Here is a 22,313-nt window from a genome sequence, read left to right as displayed (position 1 = left end):
CCTCCATCATTCTTAAATGGAAGAAGTTTGGAACCATCAAGACTCTTCCTAGAGCTGTCCGCCCGGCCAAACTAAGCAACGGAAGACGGAAGCCACTCTTCAGTAAAAGGCACATGACAGCCCACTTGGAGTTTGCCAATAGGCACCTAAATACTCTCAGACCATGAGAAACAAGATTCTCTGTTCTGATGAAACCAAGATTGAACACTTTGGCCTGAATGCCAAGGGTCACATCTGGAGGAAACCAGGCACCATCCCTACGGTGAAGCATGGTGGTGGAAGCATCAAGCTGTGTGTGTGTGTGTGGGCTGGGGTTCAGTGGCAGGGACTGCAAGACTAGTCAGGATCAAGGGAAAGATGAACGGGGCAGAGTACAGAGATCCTTGATGAAAACCTGCTCCAGAGTACCCAGGACCTCAGACTGGGGAGAAGGTTCACCATCCAACAGGACAACGGCCCTAAGCACATAGCCAAGACAATGCAGGAGTGACTTCAGACAAGTCTCTGAATGTCCTTGAGTGGCCCAGCCAGAGCCCAGACTTGAACCCGATCAAACATCTCTGGAGAGACCTGAAAATAGCTGTGCAGCGATGCTCCCCATCCAACCTGACAGAGCTTGAGAGGATCTGCAGAGAAGAATGGGAGAAACTCCCCAAATACAGGTGTGCCAAGCTTGTAGCGTCATACCCAAGAAGACTCAAGGCTGTAATCGCTGGCAAAGGTCCTTCAAAAAAGTACTGAGTAAAGGTTCTGAATGCTTATGTAAATGTGATGTTTCTGGGGGGGGGGGGGTTCAAAAATTGGCACAAATTTCAAAAAAACTGTTTTTGCTTTCTCATTATGGGGTGTGTAGATTGCTGAGGGAAAAACAAACAAATTTTATAATAAGGCTGCAACGTTAAAAAAATGTGGGAAAAGTGAAGGGTTATTCCCATGTCTATTTAGGAATTTCATCTTTGTATCCCTTTAGGAACTCATGTGATGGAAGGCTCAGGAAAGATGCTAGTTACGGCTGTGGGAATCAACTCTCAAACTGGAATCATCTTCACTCTACTGGGGGCTGGAGAGGGGGAGGGGGAGGATGAGAAGAAAGACAAGAAAGGTAAGATAATAAGACAGGCTGAAAGTGTAATGTCATTAAGACGTTCGGTATAATTTTTGTGAGTATGAAGCAAATATAGTATATTTGAAACACAATACCAGGGATGCTTAAAATGGATATGAAGAGTTTCGTTCCAAAACGCTATATATCCATTTTCAGAAATGTTAGTAAATTAGCTTTTTTTAAGAACTTATTTAAAGTGATTGGTGTGTTTTTTTTTCCATATCTAATCATGGCATGTTCAATGACAGACAGGTATTTGTTAAAAATCGATCAATTGATGGTTTTATTTCAGAGAGACAATCACATTTTGTTGCAAAATTAGATATATCCTCCTCCATCTCAGAGACAAAAGTTAATAATAATTACATTAAATAATTACAACTGTACAAATGATACATTTGTGACATACATTTTTTGTTATATCTTTTAAACTGTATCAATACAGTAATATGAGATCTGTGTTCTTGTCAAAAGTAGTGTGCTATATAGGGAATAGGGTGCCATTTGGGACGAGGCCTAACTCTAGCCAAAGACTGTAACCTCAGGCTAGATTTATGATGAGTTGAATTTATATGTTAATTATACAGGATATGAACAATCCATTCCAGCTAAACAATGGATATACAGTTGAAGTCGGAAGTTTAAATACACCTTAGCCAAATACATTTAAACTAAATTCCTGACATTTAATCCTAGTAGTAATTCCCTGTCTTAGGTCAGTTAGGATCACCACTTTATTTTAAGAATGTGAAATGTCAGAATAATAGTAGAGAGAATGATTTATTTCAGCTTTTATTTCTTTCATGACATTCCCAGTGGGTCAGAAGTTTACATACACTCAATTAGTATTTGGTAGCATTGCCTTTCAATTTTTTCCAATTTTGGGTAGCCTTCCACAAGCTTCCCACAATAAGTTAGGCAAATGTTGGCCCATTCCTCCTGACAGAGCTGGTGTAACTGAGTCAGGTTTGCAGGCCTCCTTGCTCGCACACGCTTTTTCAGTTCTGCCCACAAAATTTCTAAAGGATTGATGTCAGGGCTTTGTGATGGCCACTCCAATACCTTGACTTTGTTGGCTTTAAGCCATTTTGCCACAACTTTGGAAGTATGCTTGAGGTCATTGTCCATTTGGAAGACCCATTTCCGACCAAGTTTTAACTTCCTGACTGTCTTGAGATGTTTCTACAATATAGCCACATAATTTTCCTGTCTCATGATGCCATCTATTTTGTGAAGTGCACCAGTCCCTCCTGCAGCAAAGCACCCGCACAACATGATGCTGCCACCCCCGTGCTTCACGGTTGGGATGGTGTTCTTCGGCTTGCAAGCCTCCCCCTTTTTCCTCCAAACATAACGATTGTCATTATGGCCAAACAGTTTTTTTTCATCGGACCAGAGGACATTTCTGCAAAAAGTATCATCTTTATCCCCATGTGCAGTTGCAAACTGTAGTCTGGCTTTTTTATGGCGGTTTTGGAGCAGTGGCTTCTTCCTTGCTGAGCGGCCTTTCTGGTAATGTCGATATAGGACTCGTTTTACTGTGGATATAGATACTTTTGTACCTGTTTCCTCCAGCATCTTCACAAGGTCCTTTGCTGTTGTTCTGGGATTGATTTGCAGTTTTTGCACAAAAGTACGTTCATCTCTAGGAGACAGAACGCGTCTCCTTCTCGAGCGGTATGACGGCTGCGTGGTCCCATGGTGTTTATACTTGCGTACTATTGTTTGTACAGATGAACGTGGTACCTTCAGGCGTTTGGAAATTGCTCCCAAGGATGAAAGAGACTTGTGGAGGTCCACCATTTTTTTGTAGAAAGTAGATGTCCTAACCGACTTGCCAAAACTATAGTTTGTTAACAAGAACTTTGTGGAGTGGTTGAAAAACAAGTTTTAATGACTCCAACCTAAGTGTATGTAAACTTCCAACTTCAACTGTATATCGTTTTGCAACAAAACTAATTTTAATACACATCTAAAATATATTAACCAAAATATGAGACCAGTGATATTTTACACACCCATAAGCATTCACTTCTGATGAAAAAACACAAATGTAAAAAATGTGTGCATATAACGTTTTGGAAATGAACTTTTCATATATACATGGATGTATTTACATATGATTGACTCACAATGTCTGTTTCTTATACTGTATATACACAGACATATGTATATAAGTATCATGCATTGGCAGTTTCAATAGGTGTATTGAAGAGATGCTCCATTAAGCTGTGTCATTCAAGGCCTGATGTTCCTTCTGCTTATGAGAAAGAGAGAGCAGAGCATCTCTGAACTGTACAGTGTGCATTTACAGTACATGGGCAGAGACTTTTCTCCTCCCTGTCTCCCTCTCCTTGATATGAAGAGTGGTAGCTAGCTGCTTAATAATTATATCTAAAAGCATAGGAGTCTGCAAAGCAATCAATACTTGAATGGAAAGAGGGAGAGCAAGATGGGGATGGGGTTACACAGAGGGGGGAGCCTCTGGTTAGGACGAAGCTTCACAATGAAGACCACAGAGAGACATGATGCAATGGTTTACTTATTTGCTGCTCCTGAGGTCTCATACATTCATTTTTTTCATTCCTTGTTTGTTGTTTCTGTTGCTCATCCTTTTTACTGTTTTGATTGTTTTTGTCTCTTAATTTGATAAAATCTCTTATTGTCCCTGTCCCTATCTCAAATCCCAAACCACTATCTCATCAGAGGGCAATAATACCCCTGCAGTCGAAGCAAAACAGATCAGCATCACGAATGGTAGGTGTTTCCCCTACTAGACTAGTTAGATTGGTGAAGGGGTTTGCTAGAGATATTCCATGGGACTCCCATGGGAAATTGTGGACCCCTAATGTAATTGAAAAAAAAAAATAACAAACTGTAAAATATTTTGAAAAGTAAGTTTAACATGTTTAAATAAGTCGTTGCGATTTCTTCACACGTTTCTGTCACTTTCATTTTGTCTATTCATTTTCCCATTCGATTTTTACTCCTTTAGGGGGGTTAAAATGGGAGCAATGTTTGCCTCCCATGCAGCAATATGTCTGTCACATTCAGATGTATCAGTCTAGATATTTCTCTCTCTCTCACCTAATCTCAGGTAAGCAAGACGGGACACTGGAAAAGAATCAGAACAAAGGTAAGAAACAGGGGGATTCCAAAGCAGAGGAATCATCCAGGATTTCAAGTAGGCTACTTTATGTAAATCCTTTGGGGAACTATGCAAACAACAGAAGGCATGAGGTAATCATTTATACAAAATATTTTAAAACATTTTACTTCTCAAATAAGATGGAAGCAAATATCTTGATTTATGTTGAAAACATATTACCTGTACGTTTGATAATAATGGGTTGTATGTTTACAGCCCTTTTCATTAGGTATCATAAGTGCTTTACATCCTGTTACAGTTGCATACTGTAGCTGTAGAACCCACCTGGGGGAAGCATGGCAGCCATTTTGTGCCGATAACGCCCACTAGACCTCTTGTGCTTTTCTCTAACCGTCCTAACCACTCCCTAACTTTGTGACAACCCCCAACCTTAGCCAAGAAACAGGATGAGGCTGTTGCCATGGAGATGCAGCCCCTGAAGAGCGCTGAAGGTGGGGAGGTGGAAGCGGAGAAGAAAAAGGGCAACGTGCCTAAAAAAGAGAAGTCTGTGCTCCAGGGCAAACTCACTAAACTGGCCGTGCAGATCGGGAAGGCAGGTGAGGGCTGATTCTAAACGTTCAGCATTCATAATCAATTTTTTGCTGTCCTGCTTGTTCACTCTGACTTGACCTGTGTATGCACAAGGTTGGCTAGCAGTGCATACTCTACTACCGACAAACTCTTCACATTGTTCTTTGATCTAAGTAGCCATGTCTGTGTGTCTGTCTGTCCTCTTCCTCAGGCCTGGTCATGTCAGCCATCACAGTGATCATCCTGGTGATGTACTTTGTGATTGAGACCTTTGTGGTGCAGGGCCGGGAGTGGCTCACTGAGTGTACCCCCGTCTATGTGCAGTACTTTGTCAAGTTCTTCATCATCGGCGTCACAGTGCTGGTGGTGGCTGTGCCTGAGGGGCTGCCACTGGCTGTTACTATATCACTGGCCTACTCTGTCAAGGTAAGGGTAATAAACTGTGTGTGTGTGTGTGTGTGTGTGTGTGTGTGTGTGTGTGTGTGTGTGTGTGTGTGTGTGTGTGTGTGTGTGTGTGTGTGTGTGTGTGTGTGTGTGTGTGTGTGTGTAGACTGCTGTAGACATTATGTGACAATCATGTTAAATCATGTTTTTGCTCGAATATCCCCATATGGCAAAATCAAGGCACGATTACACTATACTATATACTGTACATGCAGCTGAATTGTATTGTAGTTTCTCAGGTGGAGGCCTAACAGTAAGATCCATCTCCATCTGTTTCCTCCTCCTTCCCTGTAGAAAATGATGAAGGACAATAACTTGGTGCGCCACCTGGATGCCTGTGAGACCATGGGCAATGCCACGGCCATCTGCTCCGACAAGACAGGCACCCTCACTACCAACCGAATGACCGTGGTGCAGGCCTACGCGGGCGACCAGCACTTCCACAAGGTCCCACACCCTGACCAGATGAATCCTAAAGTGCTGGACACGCTCGTCAATGCCATAGCTGTCAACAGCGCCTACACCTCCAAGATTATGGTGAGAGGGTGGATTAGGAAAGATCGATAGATACTTGCACATTGTTGAATGCTCCCACATTTTTATTGTGGATAATGTCTGCAATGCGGAATGGTAAAGGGACACAACTTTATCTTTTCTGGTTATTTTCTGGTTAACGTGCAAAGACATTTACATCTTTATTGGCCATTTGGATGGAAATGTATTTTGTTCATGTTAACCCAACATATATAAACCATTCATAGAATTCAGAATTTACATACAAATTTACATACAAATGTGCGTTTTGCCCAGTCTCCTATTCTGTCTTTTTCTTCCACACGTATTGAGCAAAAACATGGTATCTTCATCTTTTATCCCTTAGCCCCCGGATAAGGAGGGAGGCCTACCCAAGCAGGTGGGCAACAAGACAGAGTGTGCCCTACTTGGCTTCATCCTGGACCTGAAGAGGGACTATGCCCCTGTGAGGGAACAGATACCTGAGGAGAAGCTCTACAAGGTCTACACCTTCAACTCTGTGCGCAAGTCTATGAGCACGGTGGTGCAGCTGCCTGATGGATCCTTCCGCCTCTACAGCAAGGGGGCCTCTGAGATCCTGCTCAAGAAGTGAGTCTGACTTTCAGGCTGGAGATGGCCTGCCTTGTCTGCCTGCCTTGTCATGACAAGTAGGAAAAGTATTTTCCCTATGAATCACGCATACAAATAAAGGGCTCCATTCAATCCCTATTGCTGAAGCTTGATAGAATTGTAAAGGTAGATTCCGATTGAGCCCAACATATGCAGCATTTACCGTGAATGCAGTCTCTAACGCGAGAACATTGGTCTTTAAATTTAAATCACGCTGTAATGCGGAACTTCCGCAATACGGATTGAATAAAGCCCAAAGTTGGATTTGATAGAGGCTACAGCTTTGATAGAGAAAGGGGTGGTAGTGGCCTCAAGATAAAGTGGGCCTTGAATGAGAATTGATGATCAAAACAAAATGACAAACATTAATATTGTGCCCTAACATACAGAGCATCTGTGTCCTGACTCTCTGTCTGTTAGATGCTCCTCTATCATGGCTGGTGGTGGCGATCCACGGGGTTTCCGCCCGCGGGACAGGGACGAGATGGTGAAGAAGGTGATCGAGCCCATGGCCTGCGACGGCCTGCGCACCATCTGCGTGGCCTACAAGGACCTGCCGGCCAGCCCTGAGCCCGACTGGGAGAACGAGGCTGGCATCGTCAGTGACCTCATCTGTATCACAGTGGTGGGCATCGAGGACCCTGTCCGCCCAGAGGTAACCAAGACCTTACGCAGAGGGATTCTCTATTGGGGTGCATTTGTTTTCACAGATGTAGGTAGATTTGGAGTGGAGTTTTTCCACAGGGATGACAATTGTCTGTTACTTGCTCTTCATTTCAAGTGGATAATTCTGTTGAAAAATGTCTAAATAAGAACTTGTAAAAACCTAGGATTAGAGTGGGGAGAAGCTTGCCCTTATGGAAGGGTTGGCACAGTAGGATGACACAACAGGTTTTGTTATACTGTAGGTATATAGTTATAGGTATTGTAATCTCTCATGGACAGACGCACATAACATAAATGGCACCGTAGCGTCTGTCAACAGACTGGAATGCGACAACTAACAAGGAACATTGTTCCAGTACCTTGATTTTTTGTCACTGATCATTTTGACAAATCACAATGTTGCAAGATTTTAATTCTGGGTTTCCAAATGATAGGTTTTGTTATAGTTGTAGGTTTAGTAAATATTCAATAATTTCTCTGTAGTATCATGTACATCAGCGAGTAAGAGGGTGTGCCAAGGCTTTAGCAAAACTCTGGTGTCTTTTCTAACCAGGTCCCAGATGCTATCAAGAAATGCCAGCGGGCAGGTATCACCGTGCGTATGGTGACAGGTGACAACATCAACACAGCACGCGCCATCGCTGCCAAGTGTGGCATCATCCAGCCTGGGGATGACTTCCTGTGTATAGACGGGAAGGAATTCAACCGACGAATCAGAAATGAGAAAGGAGAGGTAGAATTCATCATTCATGTGTTGTTTGATACTCTTTTACTGACAAAAAATGCAAGTGCCCTGACTCAATTCATTAGCTTCAATAACTCAGTGTTACAAGACTCAACAGTTTCTGTGGATACCCCTATAATACAATCTTTATTTCTTACAGGTTGAGCAGGAGCGCATTGATAAGGTTTGGCCCAAACTAAGAGTTCTGGCTAGGTCTTCACCTACAGACAAACATACACTGGTCAAAGGTGGGTCAGAGACACTCCACTCAAAGCTACAGCACGATTTTTGTAAACAGATGGTAAACCATGCAGCTGTATAATTTCCAATGATAACTTTCTCTTCCTGCAGGCATCATAGACAGCACTGTACTGGAGCAGCGGCAGGTAGTGGCAGTGACAGGGGACGGGACAAACGACGGACCAGCCCTGAAGAAGGCCGATGTTGGCTTTGCCATGGTGAGTCATGTAAATGATGATTATGATGAGGATGATGATGATGATGACACCCATCTCTAGTAATTTTAGTACATTTGGGGAGATATTAAATCCCATACTTATCACTACATTTCACTAAATGTACCCTATGTATTTACAATATAGTTACATAGGCATGGTATGTACTTTAGTATTGTTACATTAGTACTTACAGTACACTACTACTATGTAACTATCATACACATAAGTAGGTATTACTGACATGTATTGTTTTTTAATGTGAGACCTGTGAATACTTTTCAAAGCAGTGTACATTTAAAGTGGCTCTTTTTTGTGACTCTGTGTAGGGCATCGCTGGTACTGACGTAGCCAAGGAAGCCTCTGACATCATCCTGACTGATGACAACTTCTCTAGCATTGTGAAGGCGGTCATGTGGGGCCGCAACGTCTATGACAGCATCTCCAAGTTCCTCCAGTTCCAGCTCACTGTCAACGTGGTGGCTGTCATCGTGGCCTTCACCGGTGCCTGTATCACACAGGTACTCACTCCATCTCTGACTCTCGCACTCCACACCACAATTCACTGTTGTGTAAATTACAAATGGACCACTTACTGTAAGTAACTCACTAGGAAATGGTCAAAGATATACACTACTGTTCAAAAGTTTGGGGTCTCTTATACATTTCCTTGTTTTTGAAAGAAAAGCAATTTTTTTGTCCATTAAAATAACGTCAAATTGATCCAAAATACGGTGTAGACATTGTTAATGTTGTAAATGACTATTGTAGCTGGAAACGGCAGATTTTTTATGGAATATCTACGTAGGCGTACAGAGGCCCATTATCAGCAACCATCATTCCTGTGTTCCAATGGCACATTGTGTTAGCTAATCCAAGTTTATAATTTTAAAAGGCTAATTGATCATTAGAAAACCCTTTTGCAATTATGTTAGCACAGCTGAAAACTGTTGTTCTGATTAATTAAGCAATACAACTGGCCTTTTTTAGACTAGTTGAGTATCTGGAGCATCAGCATTTGTGGGTTTGATTACAGGCTCAAAATGAAGAGAAACAAAGACCTTTCTTCTGATACTCGTCAGTCTATTCTTGTTCTGAGAAATGAAGGCTATTCCATGCGAGAAATTGCCAAGAAACTGAAGATCTCGTACAACGCTGTGTACTACTTCTTTCAAAGGACAGCGCAAACTGGCTCTAACCAGAATAGAAAGAGGAGTGGGAGGCCCCGGTGCACAACTGAGCAAGAGGACAAGTATATTAGAGTGTCTAATTTGAGAAACAGATGCCTCACAAGTGCTCAACTGGCAGCTTCAATAAATAGTACCCGCAAAACACCAGTCTCAATGTCAACAGTGAAGAGGCGACTCCAGGATGCTGGCCTTCTAGGCAGAGTTCCTCTGTCCAGTGTCTGTGTTCTTTTGCCCATCTTAATATTTTATTTTATTGGCCAGCCTGAGATATGGATTTTTCTTTGCAACTCTGCCTAGAAGGCCAGCATCCTGGAGTCTCAACGTCACTGTTGACGTTGAGACTGGTGTTTTGCGATGACCCCAAACTTTTGAACGGTAGTGTAGGTAACGGTCTACGGACATTCCAAACAAGCTTTAAAGCTAAATGATCTGTCCCTACCTCTCTCCCTCTTTACCTCTCTGCCTCTCTCCTGGTTACCTCCCTCTCTCTGCCTCTTTCTCTCCCTCTACCTCCCTCTCTTCTCCATACCCCCTCCCTCTCTCTCCCCCCTCCAGGACTCTCCCTTAAAGGCTGTCCAGATGTTATGGGTGAACCTGATCATGGACACCTTTGCATCCCTGGCCCTAGCCACCGAACCACCCACTGAGTCCCTGCTCCTGAGGAAGCCTTACGGCCGCAACAACCCCCTCATCTCCCGGACTATGATGAAGAACATCCTGGGCCACGCCATCTACCAGCTCACCATCATCTTCACCCTGCTGTTCGCAGGTACGCACAGCGGAGGAGGAGGTGGGAGACTGGAGACTAGGGGGAGGGTAGGGGCCTACAGGTGGGGGTGGGGGAAGGAGACTGGAGATGGGAGCAGGGACCGAGACTTTAGATGGGAGGAGGGATGGAGACTGGAGATGGGAGGAGGGACGGAGACTGGAGATGGGAGGAGGGACGGAGACTGGAGATGGGAGGAGGGACGGAGACTGGAGATGGGAGGAGGGAGGGGACTGGAGAAGGGAGGAGGGTGGGAGACCGGAGATGGGAGGAGAAACAGAGACTGGAGATGGGAGGACAAAACTGAGACTTTAGATGGCAGGAGGACAGAGGCTGGAGATGGGAGGAGGGATGGAGACTGGATATGGGAGGAGGGATGGAGACCGGAATTGGGAGGAGGGATGGAGACTGGAGATGGGAGGAGGGATGAGACTGGAGATGGGAGTGGAAAAAGAGACTGGAGATGGGAGGAGGGATGGAGACTGGAGATGGGAGGAGGGATGGAGACTGTAGATGGGAGGAGAAACAGAGACTTTAGATGGGAGGAGGACAGAGGCTGGAGATGGGAGGAGGGACAGAGGCTGAAGATGGGAGAAGGGATGGAGACTGGATATGGGGGGAGAAACTGAGACTTTAGATGGGAGGAGGACAGAGGCTGGAGATGGGAGGAGGGATGGAGACTGGATATGGGAGGAGACTTGGAGACTGGAGATGGGAGAAGGGATGAGACTGGAGATGGGAGGGAGGGATGAGACTGGAGATGGGAGGGAGGGATGGAGGATGGAGATGGGAGGAGGGATGAGACTGGAGATGGGAGGGAGGGATGGAGGATGGAGATGGGAGGAGGGATGGAGACTGGAGATGTGAAAAGGGACGGAGACTTTAGATGGTAGGAGGACAGAGGCTGGAGATGGGAGGAGGGACGGAGACTGGAGATGGGAGGAGGGACGGAGACTGGAGATGGGAGGAGGGAAGGAGGGTGGAGATGGGAGGAGGGACGGAGGCTGGAGATGGGAGGAGGGACGGAGGCTGGAGATGGGAGGAGGGACGGAGGCTGGAGATGGGAGAAGGGACGGAGGCTGGAGATGGGAGGAGGGACGGAGGCTGGAGATGGGAGGAGGGACGGAGGCTGGAGGTGGGGGAAGAGGAAGGGAGGGTGTAAGAAAAGGCAATAGTGAGGGACAAAAACGTTGAGGAAAAACAGTCATGGAACTGTAGTGCTCTATTTAGCTTGTAGCATTTTACATGATCATTTAGTATACCTTTGCTTGGAAGTAGGAAGTATATCTTTAACTACATGTGACTCTATTGTCCACTTATCTTTTTTGTGTTCCTCTCCATCTCAGGAGAGAAGATCTTCAACATTGATAGTGGACGCAACGCCCCTCTGCACTCTCCCCCCTCCGAGCACTACACGATCATCTTCAACACCTTTGTGCTCATGCAACTGTTCAACGAGATCAATGCCCGTAAGATCCACGGTGAAAGGAACGTTTTTGACGGCATATTCCACAACCCTATTTTCTGCAGTATTGTGCTGGGGACTTTTTTAATGCAGGTAAGAGGACCATAAGTGTTTCCTTCTTATACGTTCAGGGATGGGCAACTTTGATGGGGGTGAGGACCGCAAAAAATCTGAACTCATCACGAGGGGCTGTAGTTGATGACAGGTCTATGTGCCCACATCCATACCCCTCTGCTATTCTAACTCGCAACAGTAAATTCAGACCCCGCATGAGTTCCGAGGGCTTTCAAAAGGGGAGCATGCGGCCCACTAGCCGCCAGTTGCCCATCCTTGCTTTACATTATAGCAATACTAGTCATGTTATTCAACCATGTCATATACTGTACCTAATAATCATTACTACTTAATTATTGTCGCACAGGATATGTTGTGCTAACCAATGGCAACCACTTTTTGGGATCAAATATTTCTCATCCTGTGTCTTGTTCTGTACAGTTTGTGATTGTGCAGTTTGGGGGGAAACCTTTCAGCTGCACACCGCTCAATGTGGAGCAGTGGCTGTGGTGTCTGCTCGTGGGAGTAGGAGAGCTGCTGTGGGGACAGGTACTTATGCTGGAGTTCATGTGTAAATGTGTTACCCAAACTGTGGTTCTACAGTGGTTTTGTGTCAAGAACTAATTAAAGTCTTTGACACAGACAAACCCACATATCCATAACCTAGTCTTTAGTTGGCTTTTACACAAGAAGGACTGCCTAACATGCTGACCAGACTGCACGCATGTTGATTTTGTCCACCCACACCAGACGCGATCAGGACACGCAAGTCCTGCCTCTCCCGTCTCCTAATTGGTTTTTAGGAGCCTATACCCATGTGGGTGATTGAAAGACGAACTGAGGTTCCCACTCCAGTCCAGTTGGTAGTGGTAATGCACCTTAAATTTGGTTGCCAACCGCCATATAAAGTCCAAAGAATAAGAAGAAGCCTGAAGGAGGAGAGATTCCTAGAAATGAACTCGGTTTACCCTTTCATCTATAGATTAATTGTTGGAGTAGAGGACCTTGTGCATTTCAGGTAAAATAACAACCCAATGTTTATATCCCAGGACAAATTAGCTAGCAAAAGCAAGCTAGCTAGCTAAATTGCCATGAATGTTTAATGCTTTTCAACCTGTCTCCAAATTAATATAGTTGGTTCAGAGTTCGTTTTGATATTTCAACCTGCGTGTCCTGATCATGTCTGGTGTGGGTGGACAAAATCAACATGCGCACGATGGTGTACGCAGACGTTTGGTCAGCATGTAAGACCCACCAGACTGAAACCCTTTGTTTTACAAGTTGTGTTCTTCTCCTTGTCAACTAACACTGACCCTGACCCAAACAGCTCATCACCACGGTACCCACCAGCCGCCTGCCCTGTCTGAAGGAGGCTGGTCATGCGCTCGGTAAGGAGGAGATGATTGATGATGACATGGCAGATGATGAGCAAGAGATTGACCATGCCGAGAGGGAGCTGCGTCGAGGGCAGATCCTCTGGTTCAGGGGCCTCAATCGCATTCAAACTCAGGTACAGTGCCATTCCCTGTCCCTTGTCTTTCTCCAACAAGGGCTGTACTGTAGTATGTACTGTACTGTCCTATGAAGAGGAGGATTTTTTGCTTGCTTGACTCATCTCTGTTGATTTGTGTCTCTCTTTATTCACCTTTTGATGCCTTAATTCATTTCACCACAATTAATTCCTTGTTTTTTTATATGATATGAACACAGTGATGTGAACAGAGTAAAACATGCACGTAATATTCTCATTCAAAAAAGTTATATTTTATGAAATCTTATTTAAAATACAATGGGTTTGGATCATTCTGTCAGATACCAAAGATGTTTTCCTATACAGAGCCTTCAGAAAATATTCACACCCCTTTACTTTTTCCACGTTTTGTTGTGTTACAGCTTGAATTTTGTGTATCTGCCCTACACACATAAAGTCAAAGTGGAATTTTGGTTTTATATATATTTTTGTATTAATTAAAAATGAAGTGTGTGTAACCCATACTGTACAATTATCTGTAAGGTCCCTCAATCAAGTAATGATTTTTCAAGAACAGATTCAACCACAAAGACTAGGGAGGTTTTCCAATGCCTTGCAAAGAAGGGCACCCAGTCACTACAAAGATACAGGCATCCTTCCTAACCTTCCTTCCAGTTGCAGGAGAGGAAGAAAACCGCTCAGGAATTTCACCATAAGGCCAGTGATGATTTAAAAACAGTTACAGGGTTTAATGGTTGTGATATGAGAAAACTGAGGATGGATCAACAACATTGTAGTTACGCCACAATATTAACCTAATTGACAGAGGGAAAAGAAGGAAGCCTGTATAGAATCAAAAATATTCCATAACATGCATCATGTTTGCAACACGACACTTAAGTAAATGTGGCAAAGAAATTAACTTTTAGTCCTGAAAATAAAAATAGCTAACAGCTAAGCACAGGCAAAGTCCTATAGGAAAACCTGGTTCAGTCTGCTTTCCAATGGACACAATGGACACTGGGAGACAAATTCACCTTTCAACAGGACAATAACCTAAATCACAAGGCCAAATCTAACCAAGAGACTTGCTAACCAAGATGGCATTGAATGTTGAGTGGCCAAGTTACAGTTTTGACTTAAATCGGCTTGAAGATCTATGGCAAGACATAAAATGTCTGTCTAGCAATTATCAACAGCCAATTTAAGATAGCTTGAAGAATATGGAAAAGAATAATGGGCAAATATTGTACAATCCCAGTGTGCAATGCTCTTGAAGACTTACCCAAAAAGACTCACAGCTGTAATTGCTGCCAAAGTTGTTTCTAACATGTCTTAACTCAGTGTTTTATTTTGTATAAATGTTCACAGAGTATTTTGTGTAGATTGAAGACAAAACATTACAATCACATTCATTTTAATCCCACTTTGTAACACGGCAGAATGTGTTGTGTTACAAGGTTTCAAGGGGTGTGAATACTTACTGAAGGCACTGTGTTTATCGATAGGACAAACATAGTTATGTATATTGTTGTAATCTATGAGTCATTTTGATTCCATTGCATGTTCAGATTTCTCACTAAAATACTTTTTTCTCCTTCCTCATGTCATTGCTATTATTACAGATTCTGTCATTATTTTTTATGTACCCTTTGTTCATTGTTAATCAATCCTAAAACAAGTATATGAAGTATTTTACAAGTGTTGTAATTGTTGCCTTTCTTGTACACACACCAACATCTAGATGAGACATAGAAAACAATTACCGGTCCATATTTTGAGGGCAACATCATTGATTAAAAACAGAGGTCTAAATTGGATTAGGTTTGTCTATTAAAATGCCTTTTTGTATCTAATACATGCTTTTGATACCTCCATAGTGGAACATGACCTCTACAAAACTACAAGTTCCACTATACCATCCCTTTAAACGTGATTCATTCTGTGTGCTGGTTCCCTCCGATATGCATCACAGGGCCCCCTACCAACTGACATGAGTTACTGCACGACTGTCATGTCCTCTCTTTAATATCCTCTCTCTCTTCTCCAACAGATGGAGGTAGTGAGTACCTTCAAGAGAAGTGGTTCCTTTCAGGGTGCTGCGCGACGTCGCTCCTCAGTTCTCAGCCAACTCCATGACGTAACCAATATTTCTACTCCCACTCACGTAGTTCTCTCCACTGCCAATGCAACTGGTGCGCCTGGGAGTGAGTTTCTGCCATCCATTAACGGCACACAACAAAAAACAGTCCACTCACCATCATCAAAATGAGCATGTTGAAATGCACCTTTGCCTGCCCAGAAATACAATTAAGCATCAAATATATGTGTGTTTGTCTATGTCTGTGTTTGTGTGTTGGGGAGTGGGGGAGCCAACACTGAGGCGCCTGACCCACTGACCTTTTCATTTGACTTTTTGTTGTTGTATTAGTTGTTAATTTAATATTTCTTTACATCCTTTTCACTACTACCTCATGATCTTAGTCCAGGATTCAATCAGAACCGTGCTAGCCGACAACCGCATGACTCTTGTTCGAGTGTCGGGCTGCATACTCGTTTGTCTTCGTAATTCAGTATAGACTACTTCACTTCTTCAAACATGATCATTAGCTGGCCAGCAGTATTTAATGAATGCATAAAGAATATAATTGTTTTTTTGTTATATTTTTTATGTGTGAAGATTTTATAGTCCTGAATGTTTTCTAATTTATGCTTTTCTAATGCACAAATAAGGAGAACGTAGGCTATGAATTTCTTTGAATGATTTTACATTTGAGTGTCATTCTTTTTATCATTGATATAGTCGACACATGAAATCTCCATTTTGAACTACTAATGTGGTAGGGAAAGAAGGGGTGGTTTTTGACAATGACCGTCACTAATTTGACAGCTCATACCCCAGTTATACCTCCAACACAGCCTGAACAAGAGCCATGCGTTTGTCGGCTAACACGGGTTACCCTTAATCTGATTTAATCCTGGCCGTAATCTATTTCGTTATCTTGCTGCTTTGTTTGGCTTGACACAGTCTGTGATCAATTGTGTTTCAAACTGCCCAGAGAAGACTGTCTGTCTGCTCCTTATTTTCAATGAGATCGACATTTTATTCAGAGCATTACAATGACGCAGCCAATTTCTGAGATGACAAACCAAGGTAAAAAGGGACACACAAAAGAAAAATAGTTACATTTATTTTCCAGTGTAAAGTTGTAAACCTTCGAGTATAACCTGCAACAGTGACATTTCTGAGATATCTGTTTTTGGTCACCTTACCAATAAAACAATTTCTCTGTCCCTAGGTTCCATCAGACTGCCAAATAAGGATCTGCAGTGTTGCTTTGTACAAATAACTACCCTCATTTTACTTGCTTTCTTTTGTTCTCTCTTGTTGTAGGTTCTGCATCTCATGAAGGAAGACTTTTTTATTTCCTTTCTATTTCCTAACATATGCCTACTTTTTTTGTGTGTTTTTTTGTCAGGTGTAGATGATTAAAAGACTAATTGTGATTTGATTGTGATTAGATCTCCCTGATCACCTCTGGTGGTAGTCAAGAACCATTGTATCTGGATATCAATCAAGTGTAAACAGATCTGGATGGTCAAACCATTTAAATCATCATTATATCGGCCACTAAAATCATTGACCGCTAGCACCATTGACTTATAGCATCAGTAATCATCTTAAAAAATACATTAATTCATATTATTGTGAAAGAATGTTTGTCAAATAATTAGCATACAGGGAGGCACCTGGAAATCTGGTCAAATTGTGGACACAGTTGATGGATAAGAGACACATTTTTCACCATGTATAGACACGACAAACATTGATCAGATAGTGATTGGATCCTATTGATCAGGTCACAAAACCCACATGTTAGCACAAGGTGTAAACCATGCAAGAGACAGGATTACACATCAGACTAGATTGTATTTGGGTGTAAAAGGTGTGATCTGGATGTTTTTCTTTCCTTTGATATGTTGACTTTGAAGGAGGTTCATTTGGATGTACGTGGTGTAATTGGTATAATGCAATATCCATGCATTCATCCAACCAACCCACATAAAAAAAACAGTCCCTCAAGTGTTGTGCATTTTGCCTCATTTCCATTAAGGACTTCTTTATTTATTTGTTTCATTTATAAACAGCTCCAGATTACCTTGTCTATAAGGACGATTAGTAGACATCTAAATGTAGGAACTCTAACTTCTAACTCTAACTATAGAAGCAATTTGCGTTGATCCAAGCAATGGCTTTTACTTATTATTTTGCTCTTCAGCTTTATAGATACTTATCATTTCCCCTTAATGTTCTTTACTTTCCAGACAGTGTGGTTGTCAGTTCAGGGATCATAGGTAGCTCTCTATGGGCTGTATCCTAACTTGAGATCCATACGTGTGCAACACTCCAAACACACTTCCCAAATTAGGAGTCTGACCTATATGTTTATTACCACAATGTCTGTTTTCCTTGTCCTATGTTTCTGTTTCTATGTTTTACCCCTGTCCTAAACTTCTCATGCTTTATGAATACTATGGAACACATTTACCTGTCCTAAATTTATCATGGCTTTATGAAGACTATGAATCACACTCACCTGTCCTAAATTGCTCATGGCTTTATGAAGACTATGAATCACACTCACCTGTCCTAAGTTTCTCATGGCTTTATGAAGACTATGAATCACACTCACCTGTCCTATGTTTCTCATGGCTTTATGAAGACTATGAATCACACTCACCTGTCCTAAGTTTCTCATGGCTTTATGAAGACTATGAATCACAATCACCTGTCCTAAGTTCCTCATGGCTTTATGAAGACTATGAATCAAACTCACCTGTCCTAAATGTATCATGGCTTTATGAAGACTATGAATCACACTTACCTGTCCTAAGTTTCTCATGGCTTTATGAAGACTATGAATCACACCCACCTGTCCTAAGTTTCTCATGGCTTTATGAAGACTATGAATCACACTCACCTGTCCTAAATGTATCATGGCTTTATGAAGACTATGAATCACACTCACCTGTCCTAAGTTTCTCATGGCTTTATGAAGACTATGAATCACACCCACCTGTCCTAAGTTCCTCATGGCTTTATGAAGACTATGAATCAAACTCACCTGTCCTAAATGTATCATGGCTTTATGAAGACTATGAATCACACTTACCTGTCCTAAGTTTCTCATGGCTTTATGAAGACTATGAATCACACTCACCTGTCCTATGTTTCTCATGGCTTTATGAAGACTATGAATCACACACACCTGTCCCATGTTTCTCATGGCTTTATGAAGACTATGAATCAAACTCACCTGTCCTATGTTTCTCATGGCTTTATGAAGACTATGAATCACACCCACCTGTCCTAAATGTATCATGGCTTTATGAAGACTATGAATCACACTCACCTGTCCTAAGTTTCTCATGGCTTAATGAAGACTATGAATCACACTCACCTGTCCTAAGTTCCTCATGGCTTTATGAAGACTATGAATCAAACTCACCTGTCCTAAATGTATCATGGCTTTATGAAGACTGTGAATCACACTTACCTGTCCTAAGTTTCTCATGGCTTTATGAAGACTATGAATCACACCTACCTGTCCTAAGTTTCTCATGGCTTTATGAAGACTATGAATCACACTCACCTGTCCCATGTTTCTCATGGCTTTATGAAGACTATGAATCACACTCACCTGTCCTATGTTTCTCATGGCTTTATGAAGACTATGAATCACACTCACCTGTCCTATGTTTCTCATGGCTTTATGAAGACTATGAATCACACTCACCTGTCCTAAATGTATCATGGCTTTATGAAGACTATGAATCACACTCACCTGTCCTAAGTTTCTCGTGGCTTTATGAAGACTATGAATCACACCCTTCCTGTCCTAAGTTTCTCATGGCTTTAATGAAGACTATGAATCACACTCGCCTGTCCTATGTTTCTCATGGCTTTATGAAGACTATGAATCACACTCACCTGTCCTATGTTTCTCATGGCTTTATGAAGACTATGAATCACACTCACCTGTCCTAAATGTATCATGGCTTTATGAAGACTATGAATCACACTCACCTGTCCTAAGTTTCTCATGGCTTTATGAAGACTATGAATCACACTCAAATTAATCTGATCACTAGCTAAATGTCTTGGTTTAGAAAAAGGACTCATGAAGAAAATCCTACATTTTGTGTCAGGGTTGGGATCATTTCAACTGAATTCAATTCAGGAATGGAATGTACATTGATGTACATTGATGGATGGTCCATTATCTTCACTGAGAATTGTTTTACCAATTCATGAATTTAATTTCCTCCTTGTTCCCTGAATTGACCGAGTGGAAATTAATTGAGCACAACCTTGACTATCATTAATACCCGTCTGTCCTCCCCTCCAACATCCTCTCTTCCTTTGTCTAGTGTCATTCAATACGTCTGGAGCGTCCATGGGATTCAACCGCCACCGCAAAAAATCAGGCATTCTCATTTTCTTCTCAAAGTTAGGTGGCCCATTTCAAAGAAACCAAATGAATACATTGACTTGAATAATATTTCATTTTCAACAGCTGTTTGGTATTGACCATTGTGGGACCTATACTCGAAAGTTTACAACTTCCGCAAGGGGACATTCATTCAGAGGGTACCTAAGAATGATGTGTTTTTCTAAATCATTTACTTAATGGAAACAAACAGCTCTTAGGAGAGAAAAAGAATTAGCACAAGTCAACCTTAACATTGTCTCTGTGTTGCCTCACTCCCTCTTCACAACATGGTTATTGGGTCATGTCGCTTCTTGTCCAAGATCTTTGTGGTCATTTTCAGAGGTAGAATGGGTATTTTTTTAGTTGTGCTTGCTACAAAAGTTGGCCTTTTTGGATGTGCTTGCTGAAGAAATGTTTTTTTATGGCTATGCTTGCTGGGGGAATAAACAAACAAATCTTATTGTTTGTGCATGCTGAAGTACAGTACACTGAGCACACAGAATTCCTAATGCTCCTAATGCTCATCCATACCTCTGACTTTCGCGCGAATCCCTCTTTTTAAATCAGCGTATGATTTAAACAAGGGTTACTTGCATGTACACTATATATACAAAAATATGTGGACACCCCTTCAAATTAGTTGATTTGGCTATTTCAGCCACGCCCGTTGCTGACATGTGTATAACAGCAAGCACACAGCCATGCAATCTCCATAGACAAACTTTGGCAGTAGAATGGCCTTAATGAAGAGCTCAGTGACTTTCAAAGTATCACCGTCATAGGATGCCACTTTTCCAGCAAGTCAGTTCGTCCCATTTATGCCCTGCTGGAGCTGCCCCGGTCACCTGTAAGTGCTGTTATTGTGAAGTGGAAATGTCTAGGAGCAACAACGGCTCAGCGAAATTGTAGGCCACGCAAACTCACAGAACGTCACCGCCAAGTGCTGAATCGCATAGCGCATAATAATTGTCTGTCCTTGGTTGAAATAGTCAGTACCGAGTTCCAAACTTCCTCTGAAAGCAAATTCAGCACAAGAACTGTTCATCGGGAGCTTCATAAAATGGGTTTCCATGGCCGAGCAGCCGCATGCAAGCCTAAGATCATCATGCACAATGCCAAGCGTCGGCTGGAGTGGTATAAAGCTTGCCACCATTGGACTCTGGAGCACTAGAAACACATTCTCTGGAGTGATGAATCACGCCTTCGCCATCTGTCAGTCCGATGGACTAATTTGTGTTTGGCGTATGCCAGGAGAATGCTACTCGCCCCAATGCATAGTACCAGCTGTAAAGTTTGTTGGAGGAGGAACAATGGTCTGGGCTGTTTTTCATGGTTCAGGCCCCTTAGTTCTAGTGAAGGGAAATCTTTACACTATAGCATACAATGACATTCTAGATGATTCTGTGGTTTCAACTTTGTGGCAACAGTTTGGGGAAGGCTCTTTCCTGTTTCAGCATGACAATGCCACCATGCCCAAAGCAAGGTCCATACAGAAATAGTTTGTTGAGATCGATGTGGAAGAACTTGACTGGCCTGCACAGAGCCTTATCCTCAACCCCATCGAACACCTTTGGAATGAATTGGACTGCAAGCCAGACTTAATCGCCCAACATCAGTGCCCGACCTCACTGATGCTATTCTGGCTGAATGGAAGCAAGTCACTGCAGCAATGTTCCAACATCTAATGGAAAGCTTTCCCAGAAGAGTGGAGGCTGTTATAGTAGCAAAGGGGCGTCAACTCCATATTAATGCCCATGATTTTGGAATGAGATGTTCGACGAGCAGGTGTCCACATACTTTTGGTCATGTAGTGTATCAAGTTAGGATTCAGCCCGAAGTGTCCATCACAACATAATATGATTGCATTCATGTTCACATACTTATTTGCTCTACATCAAATTCTCCGTGGGAATGAATGTATTATTATGATTTGATTATACTTCACAATATGCACATCTCTTCACAATTTAGGACCAGTCATAGCAATTGCAGGAACACCTTATTTATGTTTTCCTCATTAACAATATTAAAGTCAACTTCACCATAATGCCTTTAAGACCTATGTTGAGTTCTGTGTCAATGGGTCCTGACTTTGAGTGGATGAATAACCCGTCATTTGTTATTATTTTTGTACAGGGACAGGGGTACACTCTTAGAAACAAGGGTTCCAAAAGAGTTCTTTGGCTGTCCCCATAGGAGAACCCTTTTTGGTTCCAGGTCAAACTCTTTTGGGTTCCTTGTAGAGCCCTCCGTGGAAAGGGTTCTACTTGGAACTAAAAGGGTTCTACCTGGAACCAAAATGGGTTATTCAAAGGGTTCTCCTATGAGGACAGCCAAAGAACCCTTTCAGGTTCTAGATAGTGATTTTTTTTCTAAGAGTGTAAGTTGTGGCTGGACACAGAAAAACTGGTGGTATATCATACATGTTTCACATGCTTATTATGTGACTATGAGGAAAAGTGTTGATACATTTGTTCTGACATTGGAGGTAATGGTTTGTTGTTCAACACTTGCAATTCCAGTGTGGTGACTATTGTGCCTTATGAAATACAACCATTGTCTACTATATTGACATGTTTGTACTGATCTGGTTGACTGTATTAATGTCCTTAAATCTAAAACACCTGACTTGAGATATACCCAAAACAACTTACAAA

General features: G+C 42.3%; 1 protein-coding gene across 14 annotated transcripts in view; it reads left to right on the top strand.

Moving 5' to 3' along the window:
- LOC109869063 (plasma membrane calcium-transporting ATPase 3) overlaps positions 1–22,313 on the top strand; it is a 34,400-nt gene that overhangs the window by 9,717 nt on the left and 2,370 nt on the right. For 2 of the 14 annotated variants that reach the window (XM_031803769.1, XM_031803768.1), the window contains exons 6-22: positions 971–1,102; positions 3,812–3,862; positions 4,203–4,241; positions 4,649–4,810; positions 4,996–5,210; positions 5,523–5,765; positions 6,109–6,350; positions 6,792–7,026; positions 7,591–7,770; positions 7,922–8,009; positions 8,113–8,219; positions 8,546–8,737; positions 9,962–10,175; positions 11,519–11,730; positions 12,133–12,240; positions 13,019–13,201; positions 15,216–15,302. In XM_031803769.1, the coding sequence (XP_031659629.1) occupies positions 971–1,102; positions 3,812–3,862; positions 4,203–4,241; positions 4,649–4,810; positions 4,996–5,210; positions 5,523–5,765; positions 6,109–6,350; positions 6,792–7,026; positions 7,591–7,770; positions 7,922–8,009; positions 8,113–8,219; positions 8,546–8,737; positions 9,962–10,175; positions 11,519–11,730; positions 12,133–12,240; positions 13,019–13,201; positions 15,216–15,302 (2,690 nt within the window). Of the gene's footprint in view, positions 1–970; positions 1,103–3,811; positions 3,863–4,202; positions 4,242–4,648; positions 4,811–4,995; positions 5,211–5,522; positions 5,766–6,108; positions 6,351–6,791; positions 7,027–7,590; positions 7,771–7,921; positions 8,010–8,112; positions 8,220–8,545; positions 8,738–9,961; positions 10,176–11,518; positions 11,731–12,132; positions 12,241–13,018; positions 13,202–15,215; positions 15,370–22,313 lie in introns of all 14 variants that reach the window. The other 12 variants (XM_031803773.1, XM_031803772.1, XM_031803775.1 and 9 more) reach the window with 10 other exon arrangements.

The sequence above is a fragment of the Oncorhynchus kisutch genome, linkage group LG24 (assembly GCF_002021735.2).
Source record: "Oncorhynchus kisutch isolate 150728-3 linkage group LG24, Okis_V2, whole genome shotgun sequence".
Lineage (NCBI taxonomy): Eukaryota > Metazoa > Chordata > Actinopteri > Salmoniformes > Salmonidae > Oncorhynchus > Oncorhynchus kisutch.
This window is presented reverse-complemented; position numbering and strand designations above follow the sequence as displayed.